General features: G+C 44.0%; 1 protein-coding gene across 1 annotated transcript in view; it reads right to left on the reverse strand.

Moving 5' to 3' along the window:
- LOC115123089 (slit homolog 3 protein-like) overlaps positions 1-17,079 on the reverse strand; it is a 516,835-nt gene that overhangs the window by 32,815 nt on the left and 466,941 nt on the right. Inside the window, 1 exon segment of the mRNA XM_065018507.1 lies at positions 7,472-7,602. Within this exon segment, the coding sequence (XP_064874579.1) occupies positions 7,472-7,602 (131 nt within the window).

Below are 17,079 nucleotides of genomic sequence, written 5' to 3' on the forward strand. Positions count from 1 at the left end.
ATTTCATTGAGGATTGTATTTTGTCCTGTAGTTCATTCAATGTGATTGAAGAATCCAGTGAGTTCTGGTAGTCTTTAATAGTTGATTCTAAGATTTGTATTTGATCATGTATATGTTTTTGCTGTTTGTTCTTTGTTATAGAGCCAAGAATATTGGAGAAGTGGTTTATCCATACATCTCTGTTTTGGATAGATAACTCTTCGTGTTGTTGTTTGTTTAGAGTTTTTCAAATTTCTATGGATTCTTCAATTACAGTGAGCTAATTTCTGACATGCTGTTCTGTCTTTTTCTGTAGTGTATTTCTACCAGTCTCTCTCCCTCTCTACCAGTCTCTCTCTCTCTCTCTCTCTCTCTCTCTCTCTCTCTACCAGTCTCTCTCTCTCTCTATCTCTCTCTCTCTCTCTCTCTCTCTCTCTACCAGTCTCTCTCTCTCTCTCTCTCTCTCTCTCTCTCTCTCTCTCTCTCTACCAGTCTCTCTCTCTACCAGTCTCTCTCTCTCTCTCTCTCTCTCTCTCTCTCTCTCTCTCTACCAGTCTCTCTCTCTCAATTCAGTTCAATTCAAGGGCTTTATTGGTATGGGAAACATGTGTTAACATTGCCAAAGCAAGTGAGATAGATAATATATAAAGTGAATATATAAAGTGAAATAAACAATAAAAAATTAACAGTAAACATTACACATACAGAAGTTTCAAAACTCTCTCTCTCTCTCTCTCTCTCTCTCTCTCTCTCTCTCTCTCTACCAGTAGCCCACTTTGTTCACAAGCTGCCTGTCCTCTTCTCTCTCCACCTTTACTCTGTGACTCAGCTCCACTCAGCTCTAACATGGCATTCGGCTCACAAAGAGACATCTTGTGCAGACGCTGAGTGGAGCAGAGAAGACAAAGAGAAGAGAGAGAGACACTTTGACGCCCTCTATAGGCTCTTCTCCATTGCTCTAAATCACAGTGACATGGCAGGCAATGACTGCTATCTGCACGTACCTACCAATACAAATAGTGTAGGCGTGGCGATGACTGCTATCTGAAGGTACCTACCAATACAAATAGTGTAGGCGTGGCAATGGATGGCTGAACCTAGAAAGAGTGGGAGGGAATTGGGTAAAGATTGAAACGCTCTCGGTCAATCTTCTGTGATGTTTCTATGCTCCCCATCAAACCCTCTCTAACCTTCTCTCCTCCTGTAACACTGTCGGTCAATCTTCTGTGATGTTTCTATGCTCCCCATCAAACCCTCTCTAACCTTCTCTCCTCCTGTAACACTGTCGGTCAATCTTCTGTGATGTTTCTATGCTCCCCATCAAACCCTCTCTAACCTTCTCTCCTCCTGTAACACTGTCGGTCAATCTTCTGTGATGTTTCTATGCTCCCATCAAACCCTCTCTAACCTTCTCTCCTCCTGTAACACTGTCGGTCAATCTTCTGTAATGTTTCTATGCTCCCATCAAACCCTCTCTAACCTTCTCTCCTCCTGTAACACTCTCGGTCAATCTTCTGTGATGTTTCTATGCTTCCATCAAACCCTCTCTAACCTTCTCTCCTCCTGTAACACTCTCGGTCAATCTTCTGTGATGTTTCTATGCTCCCATCAAACCCTCTCTAACCTTCTCTCCTCCTGTAACACTGTCGGTCAATCTTCTGTGATGTTTCTATGCTCCCATCAAACCCTCTCTAACCTTCGCTCCTCCTGTAACACTGTCGGTCAATATTCTGTGATGTTTCTATGCTCCCATCAAACCCTCTCTAACCTTCTCTCCTCCTGTAACACTCTCGGTCAATCTTCTGTGATGTTTCTATGCTCCCCATCAAACCCTCTCTAACCTTCGCTCCTCCTGTAACACTCTCGGTCAATCTTCTGTGATGTTTCTATGCTCCCATCAAACCCTCTCTAACCTTCTCTCCTCCTGTAACACTCTCGGTCAATCTTCTGTGATGTTTCTATGCTCAGATCAAACCCTCTCTAACCTTCTCTCCTCCTGTAACACTCTCGGTCAATCTTCTGTGATGTTTCTATGCCCCTTCCCCTTTTCCTCTCCCTCCATCTCTTGAATAATGTCAGACGAGTTCCCTTAAACTAATAGAGGGATTACTGTGGCATTTGGTAAAGGGCAGGACATGAACACAGTGAGGACCCAGGCATTCATCTGATAGTAATGAGGCCTCTACCCTGCTACCTCCTCCTCTCCCTCCCTATTCTCTCCAGATTAGGTCTGGACAGATGGGTGGTTCACCCCCCACCTTTCCATCACTTGACCAGCACACCCTCATCCACTCTCATTTCTCCTTCCTGTTTTTCTCACCGCTCTCTCCTCTCCCCTCTCACCAGCAGCCCTTCATTCCCACGTGAACTCCTCTCCTCCATATATTCTCATCTTCTCCTAGCTGTGCTCTCTCCTGTCTCCCCTCTCCTGTCTACCTTCTCCAGTCTCCTCCCTCCTCCCATCTTCTGTCTACATTTTCCTGTCTCCTCTCTATCTCCTGTATCTTGTCTATCTCCTGTCTCTTGTCTACATTCTCCTGTCTATCTCCTGTCTCCTCTCTATCTCATGTCTCCTCTCTATCTCATGTCTCCTCTATATCTCATGTCTCCTCTATATCTCCTGTCTCCTCTCTACATTTTCCTGTCTCCTCTCTATCTCCTGTATCTTGTCTATCTCCCGTCTCTTGTCTACATTATCCTGTCCATCTCCTGTCTCCTGTCTATCTCCTGTCTCCTGTCTATCTCCTGTCTCCTGTCTATCTCCTGTCTCCTCTCTACATTTTCCTGTCTCTTGTCTATCTCTTGTCTATCTCCTGTCTCATGTTGATCACCTGTCTCCTGTCTATCTCCTGTCTCTTGTCTATCTCCTGTCTCCTGTCTCCTCTCTATCTCATGTCTCCTCTATATCTCCTGTCTCCTCTCTACATTTTCCTGTCTCCTGTCTATCTCCTGTCTATCTCCTGTCTCTTGTCTATCTCCTGTCTCCTGTCTATCTCCTGTCTATCTCCTGTCTCCTGTCTATCTCCTGTCTCCTCTCTACATTTTCCTGTCTCTTGTCTGTCTCTTGTCTATCTCCTGTCTATCTCCTGTCTCCTCTCTACATTTTCCTGTCTCCTGTCTATCTCCTGTCTCTTGTCTATCTCCTGTCTCCTCTCTATCTCCTGTATCTTGTCTATCTCCTGTCTCTTGTCTACATTCTCCTGTCTATCTCCTGTCTCCTCTCTATCTCATGTCTCCTCTCTATCTCATGTCTCCTCTATATCTCATGTCTCCTCTATATCTCCTGTCTCCTCTCTACATTTTCCTGTCTGCTCTCTATCTCCTGTATCTTGTCTATCTCCCGTCTCTTGTCTACATTATCCTGTCCATCTCCTGTCTCCTGTCTATCTCCTGTCTCCTGTCTATCTCCTGTCTCCTGTCTATCTCCTGTCTCCTCTCTACATTTTCCTGTCTCTTGTCTATCTCCTGTCTCATGTTGATCTCCTGTCTCCTGTCTCCTGTCTATCTCCTGTCTCTTGTCTATCTCCTGTCTCCTCTCTATCTCATGTCTCCTCTATATCTCCTGTCTCCTCTCTACATTTTCCTGTCTCCTGTCTATCTCCTGTCTCTTGTCTATCTCCTGTCTCCTGTCTATCTCCTGTCTCCTGTCTATCTCCTGTCTCCTCTCTACATTTTCCTGTCTCTTGTCTGTCTCTTGTCTATCTCCTGTCTCCTGTCTATCTCCCGTCTCCTCTCTACATTTTCCTGTCTCCTGTCTATCTCCTGTCTCTTGTCTATCTCCTGTCTCCTCTCTATCTCCTGTCTCCTCTCTATCTCACGTCTCCTCTATATCTCCTGTCTCTTGTCTATCTCTTGTCTATCTCCTGTCTCCTGTCTATCTCCTGTCTCTTGTCTATCTCCTGTCTCCTCTCTATCTCACGTCTCCTCTATATCTCCTGTCTCCTGTCTATCTCCTGTCTCTTGTCTATCTCCTGTCTCCTGTCTATCTCCTGTCTCTTGTCTATCTCCTGTCTCCTCTCTATCTCACGTCTCCTCTATATCTCCTGTCTCTTGTCTATCTCTTGTCTATCTCCTGTCTCCTGTCTATCTCCTGTCTCCTCTCTATCTCCTGTCTCCTCTCTATCTCATGTCTCCTCTATATCTCCTGTCTCCTGTCTATCTCCTGTCTCTTGTCTATCTCCTGTATCCTGTCTATCTCCTGTCTCTTGTCTATCTCTTGTCTATCTCCTGTCTCTCGTCTATCTCCTGTCTATCTCCTGTCTCCTCTCTACATTTTCCTGTCTCCTGTCTATCTCCTGTCTCTTGTCTATCTCCTATCTCCTTTCTATCTCTATCTCCTGTCTCCTGTCTATCTCCTGCCTCCTGTTTACATTCTCCTCTCTATCTCCTGCCTCCTGTCTACATTCTCCTGTCTCCTCTCTATCTCATGCCTCCGGTCTCCTCTCTACATTCTCCTGTCTCCTCTCTATCTCATGCCTCCTGTCTACATTCTCCTGTGTCCTCTCTATCTCATGCCTCCTGTCTCCTCTCTACATTCTCCTGCCCCCTCTCTATCTCCTGCCTTCTGTCTACATTGTCCTGTCTCCTCTCTATCTCCTGCCTTCTGTCTACATTCTCCTGTCTCCTCTCCATCTCCTCTCTCCAGCTCCAGATGTCAAAGGTTAATTCCGCCACTTTTCAACCTCCTATTCATTATCTCCAGCACCATACCAGTGTCTACATATACTGAGATACCAAAATATTAAGGACACCTTCCTAATATTGAATTGCACCCCTCACTTTTGCTCTCAGCCTCGATTCATCGGGGCATGGACTCTAAAGTGTCGAAAGCAGAGAGAGAAAGCGAGAGAGAGAGAGAGAGGGACAGAGAGAGAGAGAGAGAGGGGGAGGGACAGAGAGAGACAGACACAGAGAGAGAGGGAGAGACACAGACACACAGAGAGAGAGAGGGAGAGACATAGAGAGATAATGCATGCAGAGCAGAATTAGGCCGATACCCACTAATGATCAAAATCCAGAAAAGAGCCGTTAAATTCTATAACCACCTAAAAGGAAGCGATTCACAAACCTTCCATAACAAAGCCATCACCTACAGAGAGATGAACCTGGAGAAGAGTCCCCTAAGCAAGCTGGTCCTGGGGCTCTGTTCACAAACACAAGCACACCCTACAGAGCCCCAGGACAACAGAACAATTAGACCCAACCAAATCATGAGAAAACAAAAAGATAATTACTTAACACATTGGAAAGAATTAACAAAAAAACAGAGCAAACTAGAATGCTATTTGGCCCTACACAGAGAGTACACAGCGGCAGAATACCTGACCACTGTGACTGACCCAAAATTAAGGAAAGCTTTGACTATGTACAGACTCAGTGAGCATAGCCTTGCTATTGAGAAAGGCCGCCGTAGGCAGACATGGCTCTCAAGAGAAGACAGGCTATGTGCTCACTGCCCACAAAATGAGGTGGAAACTGAGCTGCACTTCCTAACCTCCTGCCCAATGTATGACCATATTAGAGAGACATATTTCCCTCAGATTACACAGATCCACAAAGAATTTGAAAACAAATCCAATTTTCCAAAACTCCCATATCTACTGGGTGAAATTCCACAGTGTGCCATCACAGCAGCAAGATTTGTGACCTGTTGCCACGAGAAAAGGGCAACCAGTGAAGAACAAACACCATTGTAAATACAACCCATATTTATGCTTATTTATTTTATCTTGTGTCCTTTAACCATTTGTACATTGTTAAAACACTGTATATATATATATATATATATATATATATATATATATATATATATATATATATATATATGACATTTGTAATGTCTTTACTGTTTTGAAACTTCTGTATGTGTAATGTTTACTGTTAATTTTTGTTGTTTTTCACTTTATATATTCACTTTGTATGTTGTCTACCTCACTTGCTTTGGCAATGTTAACACATGTTTCCCATGCCAATAAAGCCCTTGAATTGAATTGAATTGGGAGAGACAGAGAGAGAGACACAGACACAGAGAGAGAGAGAGAGAGAGAGAGAGAGAGAGAGAGAGAGAGAGAGTCACACACAGACACAGAGGGAGAGGGAGAGAGGAAGCCAGAGTTCCCACCACACAGCTGTCTCCCCTCCCATGGATATGAGAAGGAGGGAGTCAGGGCAGATGGTGCCCAACTGTCTCTACGGCTATCAACCAGACTACGGCTTTGCTTCATGTCACACAGACGGATTGATCACACTGGAGACTGGCGCATTATTCTACAACATATACACGGAGTATACCAAACATTAAGAACACCCTCCTAATATTGAGTGCACCCCCCCTTCTGCCCTCAGAACAGCCTCAATTCATCAGGCCATGGACTCTACAAGGTGTAAAAAGCATTCCACAGGAATTCTAGCCCATGTTGACTACAATCCTTCCCACAATGCTTCCTTTGGCTGGTGGACCATTCTTGATACACACGGGAAACTGTTGAGCATTAAAAACCCAGCAGCATTGCAGTTCTTGACACAATCCGGTGCACCTGGCACCTACTACCATAACCCATTGAAAGGCACTTAAATATTTTCTCTTGCTCATTCACCCTCTGAGTGGCATACATAAAATCCATCTCTCAATTGTCTCAAGGTTTAATCCTTCTTTAACCTGTCTCCTCCGCTTCATCTGGGGCGGCAGGGTAGCCTAGTGGTTAGAGCATTGGCCTAGTAACCGAAAGGTTGCAAGTTCAAATCCCCGAGCTGACAAGGTACAAAATCTGTCGTTCTGCCCTTGAACAGGCAGTTAACCCACTGTTCCTAGGCCGTCATTGAAAATAAGAATTTGTTCTTAACTGACTTGCCTAGTAAAATAAAGGTACAATTAAAAAAAAAAATCTACACTCATTGAAGTGGATTTAACAAGTGACATCAATAAGGGTTCCTATATTTCACCTATGTCATGGAAAGTGCACGTGTTCATAAGATTTTGTACACTCAGCATTTTCTATGATCTGTGGTTAAAAAGATAAGCATTTTTTTAGGACCCTAACCACGAATCTCATAGGGTTTGAAAATTGTGTGTGTGCAAGTGTAACGTGATAGCGGTATGCCCTCCCACAGTTCAGGCTGTGGTGCTGCAGGGCAGGGGGACCTGCCGGCAGTCATAAGGAACTGCAGGAGTGGAAACATTCCTCCTGCCCTGCTTCCACCCCGCTCCCGGGGTGGAAGCCATGACGCATCAGACAGACTTGGGCTGGGGTTGGAGCTGAGGGAGGATCAGGTGAATATGATTTCAAATCACCCACTCTCCCCTGCTCTGTTATGGCTGACTGGTTCAAATTACAGCCACTCTCCTTCCCCTTCCTCACAAGTCCCAAGGAGTGCTATGACTGATATAACCCCTAGTGCAACACTAACTCGATTCCCAGAGTTCCCCTGATGACCCCTCCACTGTTTTCTCACCTCCATTATAATGTTGTTTAATCTGTGTGTGTGTGCTGACCTGTAGACAGTGGTCAGCGGGTAGTTAGCGATGTCGTAGATGATGCGTATGTGTCCCTGGTACAGCTCCAGGGCTAGAGGATCATGGTCCTCCTTGTAGAGCAGGATACCGTTGTCCTTATCTGTAGCCACCTAGAGAGAGAGAGAGAGAGAGAGAGAGAGAGAAATGTTGACAAACAGCTCCATACTTTTTATAACTTTCTGGTTGTTAAGAGTGAGATTACAATATTAAATTAGCAACAAATATATAGGTAATCAAATTGTACAGTTGAAGATTAACACTGGAGGAAAAGATTGACAGTGTGAGTTAAAAGACCATCTTAATTGTGCTAGCTAAATTCTAATTTGTTAGCTAGCTTACTAGCTAGCTCCAACTGTTTACTTGTGTTAACCTTAGCAACATGGCCACTGAGGCAGTGCTAGCAGCAGCAGCAGAGACTAAGAGACTTTCCCTCCTTTTTTACATTTACTGCAGAAATCAAATCTGAGAAGGGAAGAATCCATTTTGAACACAGAATTCAGAGGGAGAACCTGGAAACTTTGTTTGCCGACTGCTCACACAACAGGACTGTTACAAACCTGTAATTTTACAATGTTATTATCTATGAAATAAAAAACGGGGACAATTCCGGCTTCATGTATTTAGTCTAACAGGCCCACTGTGATACAGAGAAAACAACTATATTACAGAAACGCTACAGACAAGACAGAACTGTCCGATCTGAACAGCCGTTCAGTGGTCCTGGTAGTCTGTGTAGAATAAGAGCAGAAGAGGACATGAACAAAATAAAAGAAACAGACAATAGTATATGTGAAATACTTAACATAATAAATAAATAAGATGCTGATGAGATTGGTAACTACATAATATACTTATACCAACCTAATCTGTATATTTCTCAGAAGAATGTATCTTCATCAGGATTGCTCTGTCTTTGGCAAGCTTCTCCATGAACTCCTGGCAGGGGAGGTTGAAGTTTATCTTCACAATAAGCATGGACTTGATGGTAGGAACAGTGAACCTATTTCTTGCTGCTGTCCATAGTAGATCATTCATTTGGGAGAACACTCTCTCGACTGGTGCATTACTTACAGGTAAGCACATGACAACAGACGCTAATCTAGCCAGGTTAGTGTGTGGGATGTCATTCTCTTTGAAGTGGGTAACCACCGTGCTCCATCTCTGACTGAGCGTTGTCTCAGATGTTTTCCATTCTTCAAGCGATCCCCCTTTAGGAACTCTTGCAGGCCAGTAACCTTGTCAAACAATGCATCCTCATTGATGGTCACATTGGGGCATTTTTCCTGCAGTGTGCCTGCTGCTTTCTGGATCTCTTCACGCTGAGGTTGCCTTTTTAAAAGGAGACCATGTACATCTTTTAGATTATCTGTGTGCTTTCCCCATGCTTGCAAGTAGTTCACAGCCGTAGTGAAGAATGATTGGGATGTTTTGAGAAAGCTCTCTTTAGACATGGCTCCAATGTCCTCTAGCTCTCTCAGAAGTCCTCTGACCAAAACTGGAATGAAGTTATCATCACGTCTTGCAGTGAATTTTGCCTCAATATTTCTCAGAATTGCAGCTGACTCCACATATATTTTCAGCACTCTTTCTAGAGCGGGGAGCTTGGATATCCAGCGAACATGGCTGTGTCCTAAAATGTTAAGGTACTCCTGGCCAACAAACTCACAAAAGCTCTTCAGTCTTTCTGCTCTTGACGGTGAAAATATTAAAATATCCAAATATCTTTGTGAGCAGGTACTCAACATCATATCCAAAGCTGTTCTGGCCGTGTTATGAATGATGTGGGAAGGACAACCTCAGCCAATCACCTCCCGCTGCAGAGCATTTTTAACTTTGGTATGGACATTGACCCTCCCAGCCTATTCAGTCCTCCAAAGTTGGTATTTGTGTTGTCGGCAGAGAATGCCACAACTTTGTTTTCCAGGTAAAATTTTGTGATGACCACCAGGACCTCAGCTGCAATCTCCTCTGCTGTTTCTCCTTTCAATTCAACAAAATCAAGCAGTTTTGTTTCCACAGATGTGCTGCCATCATATCTGACTACTATTGGCAGCAGCTTTACATGTCCATGATTGGACGCATCAATGTACAGGGACACAAATTCAACCTGGTCTAGGTCCTGTGTTGCCACAGTAGTTGCCCATGGTGCTAACACGTTACTCACTGTGGCGTCACATTTTGTCCTAGCACATGTAAACTTTGGCTCATAAAGCTTCCGTGTCAGTTGTGCTGTGCAGTCCATAGATCTGTAACTATGACTGTGTCGCTTAGTGTGGTATTGTCATGACGTGGCCCTCTTTGGGTATAGCGTGCCTTCCCCCTCTCTCTCTCGCCTACACCCAGGCTGCTGTTATCTCAGGTCGTAAATTCCTGGAGGAGACTCTCATCCTCATGGCCAGACAGTATAGAGAGAGAAAAGGTTTCACAGGAGAACAAAGGAACCTCTTCTCCGGCATAGAACTTGAGGACTAAACAATGAAACATGTTTTGGAGAAGGTGTACACGGTCGGGGAAGAATCCAGCTACGACCGGTCCATTTTGTTTAATGTTTGTGAAACTCATGAGAGACAATACAGCCACATTACCATAACCCTGTTTATACAAGAGTCTCAGTTATGAGGCTTGCACCTGATTGTTGTATAAAATTAATGAGTAAAGATGAAACTATTTGTGAACTTAAGTTTAACGAAAAGGAACCCAATTCCCTTTAAAGTTAACTAAGTCATTGGCCCACCCCATGAGCCCAGACATTGATCTGACGTCATGGGACAGCCCCTTTCTGCTCTTCCGAACATAACCCCCACCGTGGAAATGTATTTTCAGACCAAGCTTACCTCAATTACGAGAGGGCTAAGGTTTGAGCCCAGACCAGCTTACCTCGATAACCGAGAGTGCTAAGGTTTGAGTAGATTGCTGAATTCTTAACCATACCACGTGGTTAAACTCTGAGACTATTGATTCCGACAGAATAAGAACAAATCTTTGATACTAATTACTAGTCTGCAGCTAAGAATGGCAGAGGTAGAACATCAACAGACGAAAAAGCATAAACTCTCTCTGATTGGCCATGTTGGTTTGACCTCTGTCACCACATTCTTCAAGAAGGTAGAGCCTTCCCAAGACGAATATGATTTAGCTGTGCAGGAGGGTGTCTTTGCATACTGTCAAATCTTTGGCATCATTAAACTGAAGACGGTTTAGTTTATCAAATCAATTCTCTGTAATTATTATTACGTTATCAACTAATCAGGTAGATGTAATTAACTAGAAAGTCGGGGAACCAAGGAAAATATTAAGATTACAAAGTTAGAATTGTCCTAATATAACTTTCAGATATTTTAATATCTGATCAATTAATTATTTAATTATTGAATTATTCTTTACCTCGAGTTAGTCTCATTCCAAACGTCGTAAATTGTTGGTTATCTGCATGAACCCAGTCTTCACTATGAGTCATCCATACATCAATTGTCTCAATCATTTATTTATTAACTAACTAAATAATCACAGAAATGCACAAACAAACAAGTAGATATGGTTACAAGGAAATTAAATTCATAAAAAATCCTACAATGTGATTTTGTTCCAGCCTGACTTTGGCACACCAGGCCACATTATTATTCACTACAGCACCAACAACCTGCGAGAGGAGCAGGAGAGAGTAGGCAGCCTGGCCAACAGAGTAGAAGAAAGGGCCTCTGAGCGGTTCCCCAACTCCCACATCACCATCTCCACTCTGCTGCCCTGCAAAGTCTTTCATCCCGTACCATTCAGAAAGTCAATATTTTATTTTACTTATTTTATTGAACCTTTATTTAACTAGGAAAGTCAGTTAAGCACAAATTCTTATTTACAATGACGGCCTACCCCCGGCCAAACCCAGACGACGCTGGGCCAATTGTGCGCCACCCTATGGGACTCGCAGTCACGTCCGGATGTGATACAGCCTGGATATGAACCAGGTACTGTAGTGAAGCCTCACACTGAGATGCAGTGCCTTAGACTGCTGCGCCTCTCGGGAGCCCTCAATGCTGACATCACCAGAGGGTGTGGCCTATTCAGGAATGTGCATGTTGCTCACTAACCAACACTCACCCCAGAGCATCTGTACGACCACTCCCACCTGAGGAAGCAGACAGTAGGGATGTTTGTCAAGCCTCTAAAGGACGTGACACTTGGTAGATATACACCCCATGCCGCACTGGACTGAGGACCACCGAGAGACCCCGACCAGACCACTGCACCACCAAGGATCCCCAGGCCCCTTCAATACCCGACCAGACCAGCACACCCCACTGGCCCCACCCACCACCAGAGCATCACCCCCTCCATCGGCGCAGCCGGACTGGACCGGGCCCAGCCTACTACCCCACACCAGACCACCACCTCTACCAGACCAGAGAGGCAGTCCCCCAGACCTGGCCCCCTCCATCTACAGGGCCCAACAGCAGCTCCAGCGCAGCTACACGGACACCCTCAGACAACAGGAAAACTCACAGACTGTGTGAAATGAAACAGCTCCTCCAATACATCTGTACTAAATGCAGACACACACACACACACACACACACACACACACACACACACACACACACACACACACACACACACACACACACACACACACACACACACACACACACACACACACACACACACACACACACACACAAAGGCTATTGTACTAAAAGTTTACTTGTTCAATGTTTAGGAAGGAGGAAAACAGAAAAAGAGAACTCATGTTTGCTGTTATGCTGTTCATCTCACTCTGAACAATTTAGTAGTTAGTTGTTACTGTATTTCTGACTGCTGTTCATCTCACTCTTAACAATTTAGTAGTTAGTAGTTACTCCATTTCGACTGTGCTGTTTATCTCACTGTTACCAACTTAGTAGTTATTGTATTTCTGACTGTTACTGTTATTGTCATTATACTAACTGATAGCGACATGAAATCTCTATCAGTTAGCATGTGGAACTTTCAGGGCCTAAACTCATCAACCTTTGGACGGAAGAGTTTAGCACTTAAAGATATTGACATCATAATTCTGCAGGAGACATGGTGTAACACGGAACCCAAACCGGCTGCGCGCGTGCGCCATCGTGCGCTTTCGTGCATAAATGTAATTTGTCCCCCCAATGACATTCATTTGGGGACAGGTTGAAAAGCATTAAACATGTATGGAAATTTAGCTAGTTAGCTTGCACTTGCTAGCTAATTTGTCCTATTTAGCTAGCTTGCTGTTGCTAGCTAATTTGTCCTGGGATGTAAACATTAAGTTGTTATTTTACCTGAAATGCACAAGGTCCTCTACTCTGACTAATCCACACATAAAACGGCCAACCAAATAGTTTCTAATCATGTCTCCTCCTTCCAGGCTTTTTCATCGTTGAACTTATATGGTGATTGGCATCTAAACTTTCATAGTATTACCTGGCAAAACAGTTCATCTTTCAATCACCCACATGGGTATAACCAATGATGAGATGGGAAGTGGGTACCTGCTTCTATAAACCAATGAGGAGATGGGAGAGGCAGGACTTTCAGCGCGATCTGCGTCAGAAATAGAAAGAATTTATATTTTAGCCCTTGGCAACGCAGACGCTCGTTGGCGCAATAATTGAATAACATGGATTGCTACATTTATTTTGTGACACTCGCGCACGCGACTTGTCCGGTCTGGTCAGCATGTAAGGCAGACATTGTCAATCACTGTCCCACAGGCTACAGAGAGGTAGTTGTGCCATCACAGAAACTGTCAATAGAGGCAGAGACTCTGGAGGATTGATCATTTGGTACAAATCCGAACTACAAAATTAAATTGATCTCATAAAAATGGGGAAATATTACATTTGGTTAAAACTGACAGAAAAATATGTGTTCCTTTGCGCAATATATATCCCCTCCCAGAATCCCCATATTACTCAGAGGAGATATTCCCCACCCTTGAGGAAGAGACATGCCATTTCCAGGCCCAGGGAAATGTGCTCATCTGTGGGGACACAAATGCGCGCACAGGAACACTACCTGATCTAACGACCACACGAGGGGACAGCTTTATTACAGCCCATACTGTTTCTAACTGTCTTCATCTCCCGCATAGAAACAACAGCACCATCACAACAGCACCATCAACAAAAACGAAAGGGATCTGTTGTAGCGCTGTCGAAGCCTGCATTTCTAATGGTAGGATTACAGGGGGACTCTTTGGGGAGAATCACCTATTTCTCGCCTCTTGACCACAGCACAGTAGGCTATTTGATTATAGACATTGACCCCTTTCTCTCTCAGCTCATTCACCGTCAAGCCACCAACACCTCTGTCTGATCACAGCCAAATGACTTTGTTCCTCAAAAGAACAGACATGGAAATAACCAGACATTCACAGCCCAGTAAGCTGTACAACATCAGAAATTCATACAGATGGGCCCAAAACAGCACAGAAGAATACCAGAAAGAAACCTGTAAAAATTCAAAAGCTCTTAGATAACTTTCTGCATACCACATCCACTCACAGTAAAGAAAGCATCAATCTAGCAGTAGAAAACATCAACAATATATTCAGGCAAACGGCAAAAGAAGCACAACTGAAATTGATTAAAAAAACAAAGTGAAAAAGACCACAGATGACAACTGGTTTGATGCAGATTGTAAAATGTATAAGGAAAAAACATATGACACTATCAAACCAAAAGAACAAAGACCCAAACAATGGTGAATTATGCCTTCATTAGTGTGAAACTTTAAAACTATAAACTTACACTCAGAACCAAAAAAGTCTAGTACAACAGCAAGCAGCTGACACTAATTGAGGAGTCCATAAACAAAAACTTCTGGCAAAATTGGAGAAAAAAATGAATCATCGGAACTAGAGGAATTAGCAATACAAAATGGTGACATATGGACAACCCATATTAAAACACTCCACAACACCATTCAAATTGATACAAATACAGAATAATGCCAAATTCACAAGACGTTGAAGGGATTAGAAAAATCTATAAAGGACATTCAAAATCCATTGGACTCCCCCAAGTACTGACCAGGAGCTCTCAGAAACTTCAAGCCCTCAAATTTAAAAAAGCATGTGGACCTGATGGCATCCTAATTGAGATACTCAAATTCACTAGTGCACAATTTGGCTATATTAAAACTGTTTAATACCAAAATACACGCTTCCTTTATCGACTTCCAAAAAGCATTTGATTCTATTTGTCATACTGTTCTACAACATTATTGAAAGTGGTGTAGGGAGTAAAACATATTTCAAATCATTACCAAGCCCTGCAATGCCAAGAGCTGAGCAAAGAATCCCCTCATCCAGCTGGTCCTGGGGCTGAATTCACAAACCTGTTCTACTAACACACTGAAGCCTCAAGACCAGAACATCCAATCAATCAGAATAAACCAAATTACAACACAGTCAAAACAAAACGACATTGCTTATTGGGAAACACAAGCACAAGCACAAAGCAAAATGCAGTGCTATCTGGCCCTAAATCGACAGGACAGTCGTGGCCAAAAGTTTTGAGAATGACACAAATATTAATTTCCACAAGGTTTTGTCAGATGTTACTATAGAATACTGACGTATAATTACAAGCATTTCATAAGTGTCAAAGGCTTTTATTGACCATTACATGACGTTGATGCAAAGAGTCAATATTTGCAGTGTTGACCCTTCTTTTTCAAGTCCTCTGCAATCCGCACTGGCATGCTGTCAATTAACCTCTGGGCCACATCCTGACTGATGGCAGCCCATTCTTGCATAATCAATGCTTGAAGTTTGTGATCCATCATGCTGGAAAAGACATTGTTTGTTACCAAACTGTTCCTGGATGGTTGGGAGAAGTTGCTCTCGGAGGATGTGTTGGTACCATTCTTTATTCATGGCTGTGTTCTTAGGCAAAATTGTGAGTGAGCCCACTCCTTTGGCTGAGAAGCAACCCCACACATGAATGGTCTCAGGATGCTTTACTTTTGGCATGACACAGGACTGATGGTAGCGCTCACCTTGTCTCTGGATGTCCCAAACAATCGGAAAGGGGATTCATCAGAGAAAATGACTTTACCCCAGTCCTCAGCAGTCCAATCCCTGTACCTTTTGCAGAATATCAGTCTGTCCCTGATGTTTTTCCTGGGGAGAAGTGGCTTCTTTGCTGCCCTTCTTGACACCAGACCTTCCTCCAAAATTCTTGCCTCACTGTGCGTGCAGATGCACTCACACCTGCCTGCTGCCAATCCTGAGCAAGCTCTGTACTGGTGGTGCCCCGATCCCGCAGCTGAATCAACATTAGGAGACGGTCCTGGCGCTTGCTGGACTTTCTTGGGTGCCCTGAAGCCTTCTTCACAACAATTAAACCGCTCTCCTTGAAGTTCTTGATGATCTGATAAAATGGTTGATTTAGGTGCAATCTTTACTGGCAGCAATATCCTTGCTTGTGAAGCCCTTTTTGTGCAAAGCAATGATGACGGCACATGTTTCCTTGCAGGTAACCATGCTTGACAGAGGAAGAACAATGATTCCAAGCACCACCTTCCTTTTGAAGCTTCCAGTCTGTTATTCAAACTCAATCAGCATGACAGAGTGATCTCCAGCCTTGTCCTCGTCAACACTCACAGCTGTGTTAATGACAGAATCACTGACATGTTAGCTGGTCCTTTTGCGGCAGAGCTGAAATGCAGTGGAAATGTTTTTTGGGGATTCAGTTCATTTGAATGGCAAAGAGGGACTTTGCAATTAATTGTGATTCATCTGAACACTCTTTATAACATTCTGGAGTATATGCAAATTGCCATCTGTCACGCCCTGACCTTTGTGATCCTGTTTATGTCTCTATTTTGGTTTGGTCAGGGTGTGAGTTGGGGTGGGTATTCTATTCTCTATTATTTGCATTTCTATGTTTTGGCCGGGTAGGGTTCTCAATCAGGGACAGCTGTCTATCGTTGTCTCTGATTGAGAACCATACTTAGGTAGCCTTTATTTCCACCTGTCTTTGTGGGAAGTTGACTTTGTTTAGGGCACATAGCCTTTAGCTTCACGGTTTGTTTTTGTAGTGTTTATTGTTTTTTTCGGTGTCTTTTTTCCAAATAAAAAGAGAAATGTACGTTCACCACGCTGCACCTTGGTCCTCTTCCTTTAACGGCCGTGACAGAACTTCCCACCACAAACGGACCAAGCAGCGTGGTAAGGAGGAATGGACATGGTAAGACATTTTGAATGGCAAGGGATCCTGGACGTGGGAGGAGATCCTGGCCAGGAAGGATCGCCTGCCCTGGGAGCAGGTAGAAGCAGAGAGGAAGGCGAAGGCAGCAGCTAAAGCAGAGCGGCAGCGTTATGAGGGAACATGGCTAGCAAGGAATCCCGAGAGGCAGCCCCCAATTTTTTTGGGGGGGGCACACGGGGAGTGTGGCAGAGTCAGGATTCAGACCTGAGCCAACTCCCCGTGCTTACCATGGCGAGCATGTGACTGGTCAGGCACCGTGCGATGGGGTGATGAGCACAGTGTCTCGGTTGCGCATTCACAGGCCGGTGTGCTCTGTGCCAGCGTCCCGCATTCGGGCATCCAGACAGAACGGGTTGTGCC

Source organism: Oncorhynchus nerka, linkage group LG5 (assembly GCF_034236695.1).
Source record: "Oncorhynchus nerka isolate Pitt River linkage group LG5, Oner_Uvic_2.0, whole genome shotgun sequence".
Lineage (NCBI taxonomy): Eukaryota > Metazoa > Chordata > Actinopteri > Salmoniformes > Salmonidae > Oncorhynchus > Oncorhynchus nerka.